Source organism: Mixophyes fleayi, chromosome 2 (genome assembly GCF_038048845.1).
Source record: "Mixophyes fleayi isolate aMixFle1 chromosome 2, aMixFle1.hap1, whole genome shotgun sequence".
In the NCBI taxonomy this organism is placed as follows: domain Eukaryota; kingdom Metazoa; phylum Chordata; class Amphibia; order Anura; family Limnodynastidae; genus Mixophyes; species Mixophyes fleayi.
In genome coordinates this window covers 317,111,897-317,124,043 of record NC_134403.1, presented here as the reverse complement: position 1 = coordinate 317,124,043, position 12,147 = coordinate 317,111,897, and the positions used below count along the sequence as shown (strand labels likewise).

General features: G+C 42.5%; 1 protein-coding gene across 1 annotated transcript in view; it reads right to left on the bottom strand.

Annotated features, from left to right (window-relative positions):
* SMG6 (SMG6 nonsense mediated mRNA decay factor) overlaps positions 1-12,147 on the bottom strand; it is a 176,780-nt gene that overhangs the window by 136,512 nt on the left and 28,121 nt on the right. The window contains exons 7-8 of the mRNA XM_075196679.1: positions 11,440-11,550; positions 10,583-10,771 (exon numbers count right to left, since the gene is read on the bottom strand). Coding sequence (XP_075052780.1) covers positions 10,583-10,771; positions 11,440-11,550 — 300 coding nt within the window. The remainder of the gene's footprint in view (positions 1-10,582; positions 10,772-11,439; positions 11,551-12,147) is intronic.

Here is a 12,147-nt window from a genome sequence, read left to right as displayed (position 1 = left end):
AATCAAAAACAATGTCAGACAGAAGATTAATTCAACAATGAATAACACACATTCACACTACTAAACCGAGGAATTCATCACTTGAGATGGACATCAATTTATCAAGTCATAAAATACATCATAAACGTTAAAAACCCTTAGACAGTTTAGTCTGTTCATTAAATAAATTTGCATATTTGTATAGATTTGACATTAAATCAATTTCCACATCAATAGAAGGCGGACCCATGGTCTTTAAACATCAATTTAGTATTTGAGTAGTTAATTTAGTGTTAAAAACAGACAACATTTGGGATTACCATTTCTCAAATAGGATTTTGTTAAACTATTACAACAACTGAGAAATACCTCTGGCATTAGCTGGGGATACCAGCAATATTACTACTGAATAGGTAATTGTCAATTCTTAGCACCAGGTCCACCTTATACAATAGTGCATACTATTAGAGGAAGAATATTTACCTATCACTAGCTGACTAAACTGAAGAGCAACAAGGTTAACCTTCCCATTTGGCATTGTATCCTGGACTAATTTAGACTTGCATGACAATTTGGTCAGAAAGGAGGGGCGTACCAGTCCATGACTGATTGACGTGACAGCAAGCAGAGCACATATCCATGAGTTATGCAAATAAAGGCAAAAATAGTGTCACTGAGAGGGCAGAACAATTACAACACAAGCACAAACTTGGGTCCATCTTACACTGCAGTTAACCTATCAGTTTGCTTTTGGGAAGAACATTCCAACTCCACATGGATAGATTCCCAAACAGGACCCTAACTCATTACCCAAGTGCGGAGGGGCAGAGATGTTAACAATTGTGCCACCATGCTGTACATTACTATACCTGTACATATACTAACCCCTTGATAACTTTAGACAGGTTAGTTAAATGTATGTGATTTTATAAAAAGGACTTAAATACATAAAGTTCATTATGCAAAATATTTCCAAGTTCATGAAGGAAAGCAGATAAAGTAATGCCAGAGGTGACTGATGTACAAATCAGGGAGAGATAAATTATTATCCGTTAAGACACAAGACCCAAGAATGAGAGAATGAACTGTAACTTTATAAAGCAAACGGAATCTAATTCCCCAGTGCCACGACACTCGGGGTGCCCTAGAAGCTGAAAACAACCCCCAGCCACGCCTGCAGCCTGACACCTGCACAATCCTACATGCACGCAGAAGGCACCAAATAAGGGAAGGATTGTGCACAGCGGCCCCAGGAAGAAATTGTGTCTTAAGATGAAATTTCAATACTTGAGTTTTGGACGTAAATTTCTGTATCTGCTCTTTCTCAAGCCTGAGTCTGCTTTAAGCCTCCAGCACGAAGAGGAAGACAGGCAGCCGAGATGTAACGATCCCTGGGAATCCAGGATACATCCAGCAGCGAGACAGGCACAGAATGGACATCCAGGGGGAACTGAACAACAAAGCACAGGACACCCTGACAAAGGGTACACAAAGCCTTCATCTAGGCATGAAGACACTCAGAAAACAAACTGCAGGGTACAGTACATAAACACCATTATATCCACTTCTGCCCACAGATCAGAAACCATTAACGGCCCTGCTAAACGCTACATACCTAAATTACACATGTATGAAATCCTTTATAAAACACAGAATGACACTGGTCACACAATCCACATGTATCGTTACCAGGTGAACAAATCCACAAAGGTCACCCTTGAAAGGCCAAGGACTACTCAACTGTCTAAATATCAAATACTGACCCCCAAGAAAGAAAGAAAGAAAAAACAAAAACACAAAAGGAAGAGGCCAATGTCAGCAATTCAAAACCCATGTAACACATTTCCAATTCAACTAAAATTAAGAGGTTTCTTTATATAAGTCAACGGTCACTCCTTTTACCTGTACAAAAGCATAATGATGCAAAGATGGATTCTGCCACAATTAATTTGTACAAATATACAATAGTGAATTAGAATGAATTAGAAGCCTTGTTTTGCACTGGCCTTTTAAATAGAAAGGAAACCGGTAAAAATAGCTTACAGTACACCGTATAATTACTACAAAATAATATTTTTATGTGTAATCAATTTGCAGATGAGATGGGTGAGGCTACACACAAATGAACTTTGTAACTTATTTTACTTGTTATACTACCCTTATATTTCCAGTTAATCAGTTTTGAAATTTCAAGAGAAGACAGTGACTATAAGCACTAAATAAATGCCAACCAATTAAAGAGAAAGAGCTTCGGAAATGACAAACTTCAACCGTAATTAATTTTAGGACTGTACATACAATACGTGGGCTGGAATCTGAAAAGGTCATATCCTCAGTTCCTTTTGGACGTGGCCACAATTAAGTGATATCTGGCCACTATGCCCCACCCCAAAAATACTAAGTGATACGCCTGGGTTTCTCAAACCCAGTCCTCAGGGCGCCTGAACAGTGCAGGTGTTCTAGGAGACAAGTGAAATAGTTACACCACTTGCGGATCTGTTACAATGTGCAGCCAGTAATGAATGCACTTGTGCTCCTTCAAGGAGATATGGAAAACATGCATTGGTTAGGGGGCACTGAGGACACTGTTTGGAAAACCCTGTGATAGGATGAGAACACCTCGATAAAATGGACGAGAGAGCTCTGGGGTAAAGATAAAAGGATTATGGGGAAGAGAAAGGACAATTCTACTCAACCGTGCAGATGTCCAAATGTCCACCAATGACTGTAATTTCGTACTCACTGTTAGGGATCGGTCGGAAGTTTATACACACTTCACAACGGAAACGAGATTGGAACGAAAATATTAAACGGTACGACCAACCAAATGAGGCGACAATCGTCCATTTGGGCAGACTTTCGACCATCGTGTCACTGCAAACACTGACCAGACTTTTGAACGAGCGGTCGTATGTCGGCTGATTTAGCCGATTATTGGATGAAAACTGTGTAGTGTGTACCTAGCTTTAGTCGAGATTGATGTTGGAGGCCTTGAGGCCTTTCAGTACAAAGACCAGTGTTTGTTTTCTGCCTCTTGAATTATATTGAGGGTTTTGCTGAAGACATCAGTTTCCTTATGGGATAAAACTATAATGGTCAGAGAATATCGGCAAGGGAATTATTTTCTAAGTGTGTTCCCTTAGGGTTCGGTATAAATATTTAAATCTATATTCACCACTGAAAGAAGATGGTAATTGTTAAATATAGTGAGTTGTCTCTTAAGTCCTGGTTTCATTGAAGTGTTGGCTAATAGTATACCAGGAGCAGGAGCTGTGCCTTGCAACAATTTATTAAATAATGTCAAAGTTTTTTTTGTACTCTTGGGTGAAAAATCCCTGCAGGACGGAGGTTTTTTTTCCCGCATAATGACTACTACAGATATCCAGGAAAAGTTGGGAGTATTTCAGTTGAGTGGGAGGTAAAAATATCCAGATTAATTCTGCACCTGATAAGCTAAACAAGCATTCTGAGTATGGTCGAGTTTCCTAACAAACATGCTATCTTTGTACAAACACACAAATGTAGAAATTTGAACACTGATTTCCCCCACCCCCGATTTGAATTAGAGGTGTTTTATTTTTTGCTGGTCTAGAACGAACCATTCTAGGGGTCATGTATTAAGTAAATACTTTTTAAATTCTTCTAGAAATTATTTCCTTAAACCATTTTAGTAGGAATTCAGCTGTACGAGGGACCCTCTAACAGTTGCCTCTGGGCAGCCGACAGCCACTTTGAATTAAATAACAGTATTGTAAAATAAATGGTCCTCAAAAGAATTCCAAATCTCCAATATAACCTCGGGATAGGGGAGGAAGGAGGTCAATAATAGTAGGATGGCATGATTTTACAAAGACATATAAAAACATAGAAAGAAATGTATCTATTTTTGAATAGCTATCATGGGGAACAGAAAGAGAAAGATTTTGGTACTTACGTCAAATCTATTTCTCTGAATCCATCTCAACGGATGGCCTCCCAGAGCCACCCGAAGAACTCGCTGAATCGTGGGAATAGGTGGGAACAAGTAACCCAGTTGAAATTCCCAATGCATGGTCATTACATCCACTGCCGTCATCAAGGGATCCCTGGACCTTGCGCAAAACCTTGGAACACACCAATTATGACGAGAAGCCATCAAGTCTATGTCGGGGAGGCTCCATCTGTTGACTAGATCCTGAAAGATCTGAGGATGCAAGGATCATTCTCTTGGGAGGATCGCATGCCTGCTCAAATAATCCGCCTCCCAATTGTCCACCCCCGGTATGAACACCGCTGACAAGGCTGGAACAAACCTTTCTGCCCAAGACAAGATTTCGCTTGCCACTGCCATGGCCCCTGCACTTCTTGTTCCGCCCTGGCGGTTCACCTAGGCCACCGCCGTGGCGTTATCCGACTGGATTCGAGTCGGCATTCCCCTGAGTAGAGACCGCACCCCCTGAAGGGCCAGGAGGATCACCTTCAATATTGTGAGAAAGCCCTCCCTGTTCGACAATAGACCCTGAAGATGGAGGACCACTGCCCTCTTCCCCCCCCTCCCTTAAGCTGGCGTCCGTGGACTCCAAGGTCCATGACCATGGAACGAACGACCGGCCCATCACTAAGTTTTCCGCGTCCGCCCACAATCGAAGGGAGAGACGGGCTGCCCTTGACAACTGAAAACTCGGACTCCAGATGGAAGGGAGACCCCGACCATTGGCATTAGAGGTCCCACTGGAAGACCCACAAATGAAAATGGCCGTAAGGGAGGGTCTCGAATGAGGAGACCATCTGACCCAGGAGCTTCATGCCCATCAAAATGGAAGGCCGAGGGAACCGGAGAAACCTCTGCACTGATGCCGACTGCAGAAGCCTTGTTTTCTGGAAGAAAAACCTTCTGTTGACTGGTGTCCATGAGAAGACCCAACACCACCATCATCCTCAGAGACGGAACCAACTGGGACTTCGGATAATTTACTATCTGCCCATGTTGTTCCAAAATCTGAACGGTCAGAAGATGTTGATCTAGGACGCTCTTCGCAGGAGCCTTGATAAGGAGATCGTCCAAATAAGGGATAATGTTCACACCCATGGACCGCAGGTGAGCAGCCATGACAGAGATGATCTTTGTAAACACATGGGGCACTGTTGACAACCCAAAAGTAAGCGCCCTGCATTGAAAATGGTCATGAACCAAAAGGAGAGACTGATGTCTATAGCTGCCAAAAAGTCCCAGGATTCCAGTCCACCGATGACGGAGCAAACCGATTCCATCCGGAACTTGTCCACTCGCAAGTGCTGATTGAACCCCTTGAGATTTAGGATTGGCTGAAAACACCTATCCTGTTTTGGGACCAAGAAAAGATTTGAATACAACACCTGACCCTTCTGGGAGTCCGGCACTCGGCAAACGACTCCTGCTGAGAGAAGAGAATTGACGGCCCAAGACAACGCCCTGCCTTTCAAAGGATCACAAGGAAGAAACAAAAGTGAAGAACCTTGTGGGAGCCGGTCTCCAAAAGATCCATCACGTATTCCCTGGATATGATCCTCAAATCCAGCTGTCCCGTGAAGACACCGTCCACTGATCTCTGAAAAGTTGCAGATGGTCCCCCGCTCCCGCGAGCAGAGGGATGTTCCCGTCATGCTGGGGTCTTGGAAGTCGAGTGCCTCCTGGGAAATGGGCTCCTTCTCTTGTCAGACTGCCCTCGGGTTGAAAAAGGCCCACCTCTTGCAACGACTGACCTCTTCCAGAGGTGTGGCCCCGAAAGGACTGCCGAAGCTAGGAGGTCTAGCCCTAGGAGCATTCACTGGCAGAAAACTACTCTTTCCTCCAGTGGACTGGGAAATCAGTGTCCAGTTCTGGACCGAATAAAACCGACCCAGAGCAAGGTAAGGCCTCCAGCAACTTCTTGGACTCAGCATCCGCATCCCAAGAGCGAAGCCAAAGGGCCCATCTAGCTGCCACCGCCGTGGCAGAAATAGAAGCCACTGAAGCCGCATTCTTGGCCGCTTCATAAAGATAGCCCGAGGCTTCCTTCAAATGGAGAGCTAAAAGGAAGAAGATCCAAATCTTGCAAACCTGTCGCCAATTGGTCAGCCCAGGATTCCATGGCTCTGACTACCCACGCAGATGAAAACATGGGCCAGAATGAAGAGCCCGCTGCTGAAAACATGCTCTTAATGAAACCCTCAGTCTTCCTATCAGTAGGGTCCTGTAAAACCGCCGAGCTGGATACCTGCAACGTTGTATGCTGGGCTAACCTAGCCACTGACATATCCACCTTGGGAATCTGCTCCCTGCGCAAAGTATCCTGGTCCTGTAGTGGATAAAGCTGAAGGATCTTACGAGGAAAAAAGAGAATTTTTGGTCCAGAGCCTTGCATGCTGACTCCGCAAATTCACAAAAACCACACAGTCTTTGGCTTTTGTCGTTTAAAAAGACCCTGACCTGAAGAGCTCTACTCTTCTGAATCCACCAAGGTCTGACATACAGCTAACACCAGGTCCTGCACTCACTGGCTTCTGGCATTGTCCTTCCAGTCGCCGCACTGGGTGAAGTTGGAATCCTCTATCAGCTTCCCCCTCTTCCTCAGAGGACCCCTCTGAACCGGAGACCGAAAACGGAGCATGGGATAACCTCGCCCGCTTGGCCCTGGGAGGAAGCAGCACAGGGGAATTCAGGAAGCGATTTAAAACGGTCTAATCTTCTCTCTAAGGAAGACGACCAAGCTGGTTCTCCCTGGGCAGTCTGAGCAGGAGGGGACAAAACATGAGAAGACGCCCCCATCTTAACCGCAGAAGCCGGGTTAGAAACCTCTTCTGTTGAAATATGTGGAATGGAACACGCGGCTGAGAGCACAGAGGCTGCCTGTGCCTCTGCCTGCCGGGTAAAGAGCGGTGCGCGCAAAGAGACTGATTAGGCCAGTGAAGACGCCCAAGCCGGTTCCCCCACCGCCAGCAAGGACACCCTCTCTACCCTGGCCCCAGCAACACACTGCACACAGAGTGCATTCCGGTCCGTCTGTCCCACCGAAAGTTTAATAGAACATTTTGAACAGGCATAAACCTTAACACTGGCAGATTTACCCTCATCAGACATAACAAGCAGAAAAAGGAATACACCAAAACAGCAGCAAGCACTCCACACACACAGGGTGGTTAGGAAACAGGAACGAGGTTTTGCTAGGATCTCCTTCTCAAAAAACCACGCTCAGCAGTAAAATAAATAATTCTTACTTATTTGATTTACTCTCCATTTTCGCCTTCTTCTCTTTTTTAAAAACTCAAAAGATAGAGAGATATATATATATATATTCACCGAATTTAAACCCCCAGATAGGGATAATACAGGAAAAGCTTGTGTCACATGGATTACCAAAGCATACGACACTTAACCGAATCCCAGGGTAAAGAAGGAAGGAGTCAGCAACAGTGCACTTCTCTCCTCACACAGAGTCACTCGAGAAATCTACGTCCTCCTCTGCAACCACAGGAAGATTTCACGCTCCTGGGACATACCAACTAGCAGGGGCACCCATTGTCCCCTTCTCCCAGACTCTCCTGGAAAGCCGACTGCAGCGTGGTACACACCCTCCGTGTCCTCCGCTTGCGGTCCTAGCGACAAAAAAGAAACGTGCCCAGCGTTTCTGCAGTATGATCTAGTCAGGCAGTGCCGTGGACTGGCCGCTTGAGCCGGAGATCCAGGCTCCCTTTCCGCCGTAGCGAGGAACATGGTATTTCCCACATGGGCAGCACGGAGGCCAAGTGGTTAGCACTTCTGCTTTACAGCACTAGGGTCATGAGTTTAATTCCCGACCATGGCCTTATCTGTGTTGAACTTGTATGTTCTCCCCGTGTTTGCATGGGTTTCCTCCGGGTGCTCCGGTTTCCTCCCACACTCCAAAAACATACAAGTAGGTTAATTGACTGCTATCAAATTGACCCTAGTCTGTGTGTGTCTGTGTGTTAGGGAATTTAGACTAAGCCCCAATGGGGCAGAGACTGATGTGAGTTCTCTGGACAACGCTGCGGAATTAGTGGCGCTATATAAATAAATGGTGATGATGAAGATGACCGGCTCCCTCCTGACTGCTCTCTGCCTGTTAGCAGCACCGGTCCCGGAGTAGCGGTGGTCACAGTGCCGCCGAAAGCGGCTGCTGTCACCCAAACAACAAGCCCCAAAAGCCTGACAGACTGAGCAGATAGAACCAAAAAGAAGGTCTTCATTCATCCGGATTGCTGACCTAACAAAGAACAGGTAACCCAGAGCACCTGTATCTGTCTGCACTGTCTTACAGATAGAAACTAGAAATAAAATAAAAACTAAAAAAACAAACAGCAGCACCTTAACACAGCCCAACTCCTTGGGCACTTAAATGAAACTGGCAGGGGCTGCAAAGGGGAGGAGTCAGAAGCACTTAGTTAACTATTTAAGTGCCAACTGCGAGTGCCCCTACAACCCCATGGTAACAGTGTCCCCCAGAATGGATGATTGAGAAAAATATTTAACGGTTGTTTTCCACTGCTGTGAGGCAACTAGAGGTTGGTAGGAGAGTAGATTTCTAAGACTTGTGAACATCTCCGTAAGCATTTACTAAAGGTCATGTGTCTACAAGGGTACAGTAAGCAATAAATCTATTTTTTTTTCATTTAGGAGTTTCTCAAACAACAAAAAGGTACCAAATGTTTAATGAAAACTGCTACACCTTTATCATCCGAGGAAATACGAAATTATATTAGGAGCGGCTTGTGCAATAATTTGGAAATCTAATTAAGGAGAAAATGCTTTTCTCGTACCATTGTTATACCTGCTTACAGTTACTAAATGCGTTTGTGTTCACACTAATTGTAAAACTGCCTCATGCTGTGTGAAATTAAGGAGCTCCATAATCAAAGAGCTTTAGTATAAAGATGCTCAAGTTTTGTATAAGCTGTGCAATTGTTAAAATGACAATGTAAGAACAGAGGGTAGCAACAGCTTGAAAAATATGTATAGGTATGCCAAAATACAAGAGAAATGGTTAAAAAAATTGATTACAGGCACAAAACAAAAAAGTAAAACATGTGCTTTACAAGAAAACACACAAATAGAGCAAATGTAACCAACAGGATTATTAAGAGTAGTAGGTGAGGCAGGAATACCTGCTCACACATTGTCATGAACACATAGCGGAACACTGTATGAGACTTGTCGGGGAGAGAATAGCCATAAGAGGTGGAAGAGTGACTGTCCAACGCTAGGTAATAACTCCCTGAAATCAACAACCATACCTCTAATAACATTTATTCCATAATATGTACATTAAACAAATGGAAAATACATGTTTAGAATCCTTTAAGGTTTGTGTCATACAAACTGCAAAACAGCAGTTTAAATTAGCACAGTGTTTTATCTTTGCTTTACCCTATTATTATAACTCCTAGGTACCATTGCACATGCTGCATTTGATTAGATATAAAATGAATGTGTGACCTATGAAGTTCATTTATATTAATACCATCTTATATGCAGAATCCAGAAAGAGCTACATGTTATGTTGTGCAACTACAATGCCGTGACTTGTCGAAGATATTTTCAACCTAGATAAACTTTGCTTCATCAGATCAACAGCTGTGCTATAGTCAGGTTTGTGGCAAACACAGAAGATCACACGAAGGTCAATGTGTAAGGGGACAGCCATGGCATGGTGGCTGAGGAGGAAGTGGGTATACTATGGTGAGTCACACCAAACTATGCGCATGGTGGAAGTCACGTCGCAGCTCCAGAGATGCTGGGAAAGTGGTTTTCGTGTTTAACCAACCACAATGCAACATGGCAACTTACTTCCTCCACTCTGCAGTTCCTCTGAAATAAAACAAGTACACACGCATAGGGTTTCTGATTGCCTGGCAGCCAGCCACAGTTTGGTTTGCAAATTAACACACATGGTTAAACCAAACCTATATGGAAATAGTATACAAAAAGGGAAATCTAGCAGTGGAGTAAATGGGTTGGATAAATGTATAAATAAATGCAGAAAAAAAAAAAACAAGAGTTGTATAAAATAAAAAAAAAAAAAAAAAAAAAAAAAAAAGAAGAGGAATCATATCAAAATAGATCCCAATATATGGATAGCCATTGACAAAGTAGTATAAAATGGAAAACAAATTACCATACAAGTAGTTTAAAACGAAGAAAAAAGTTGACAAAAACATAATACTAATTGGCTGTGAGTGAAACCCAAAAAGCGGACAAATGAAACATATCAAGAGAACAGTAATAACTTAATCTTATGATAATATGACAGCCAGGAGTGTTTTAACTGTTCTAAAACAACCAAGGGCCTGATATTTTAAAGAGAGAAATAGCACCACCTAGGGGTCAAAGATACAAACTAAATGTCTACTTTTTAACAAAGGCGCTTCAAAGCAGTGAAATACTGAACAGAAACTGTAAAAGTTGGATTCCTAATGGAGTAAAGAGAATCTGAATCTGCTATTCCTCTTTTTATACATGGTTGATTATCACTTATTTTAAAGGGCAGCCTGTGCAACTTTTTGTACAAAACATATAGATAGATCACATTCCTTTAGATCTGTTTAGAATTAGCTGTGAGCACAATAAGCTCCTGATCAGAAGACTCACATCACTTGGGCTAAGACTATCCAGGCCGTCATTCCCATGACTGCCCCTACTTGCACAGCCTCCCCTGGTCGGGTGTATCCATTTCTCCACTCTTGTATCTTCAGCAGTGTGGCGGAGAGAGCTGCCTGGGCCTTGAGGGTTGAATCCCACCTCGACATCCTTTTTCTTCTTCTGTTCTAACTGCTCAGCCTGAATGATAAAAGGTGAGTGGCACACCAGATCAGTGAAAAGATAACACCACCAACAACTTAAAGACACAGTTGTACCTCATTTCCATCTTCAAGCAACCAAAGAGTAAACTAATATCCACAAGCTTGACTGTTATGGCCAAGGCATGTCAATGCACAGATCTAATTTTCCTCCAGTACAGTAAATAACGTACAAAGTGTCAAGTCAATAAAAAGCCATACAATAACACAGCTTAGCTTTTACGCATTTGTGTTACGTTGGCTTACAACACAACATGTCTAGACACTAGCTAGTTGAATTATCCTTAAAAAGAAACAGGAGGTACTAAAGCTAAAATATAAGTGAATCCAGCTTGAAAAAGCATCTTGTAACCTACACATTACAAGTAATAGTTTCCATACCATAACAGAATTTAAGATATTTTAATCTGTAAGAAGCAGTGAGCCATTAATATTGGTCAGCACTGCTAACTGCTCTCTGTAACGTTATTCAGTGGCTTACTGCTTTGCGCTAAACTGCATTTAAAGATATTACTTGCCCCATTCTTATTTCAATGTGCATTAGTTTAAACTAGAATTGTCTACGGTGAATGTTACAGATTAATCTTTTGCACAATGCAGTTTATAGCTTTACAGTATGTTACATTTTAGGAAAAGGGGGACTCTTACCTTACGCTTGGTTTCTTCAAACAAACTCATGAGGCTCTCCTTGGCAGTCAGTATAGGGTTGCTGGCGGCCAGGCTACGCATGTAATAATAAACAGCATCCAGTTTCCTCCTCTGCAGCAAAGTCAGACATACAAACATAAAACACAACATACTTCCATGCACATTTTAACTGTCCCAAACCGCATGTAATGTCAAAAAGAGTTGCACAAATCAATGTAAAATATGTCATGGGAAAACACATTACTGTGTACACCTTGTGTCATTGTACAATAGATGGAGAGGACTCACCAACTACAAATTTCATGTCAGTCCCTTACCTCTACTATTTATTAATGATAATATAATAATGCGTGAGGCAAAGTGACAGACAATGGCATTCAGAAATAATCAGCTTTAGAACAGGATTTACTGGGAATGATACAATGATTTTGGCAGCCAAGCTAATGTCCCCGACTATAAATCAAAACTGGAGACTTTGGAAATATCATCTCTCATACTTTTTTTTTTATTTATTTTTTTAATCATTAAGTGTCATTCTTTGAACTTTTTTTTTGTGTACACCCAATGAATTAAATCAAAATCAATAAAAACCCTTTCATAAACTTTGTCCTTGATGTTAGAATACAAATTTACAAAACTGTGTTTAAAAAATAACTGTTTCTTAGAATCACTTTACAACTACATTACAGTTAGGTTTCCATAGGCTGA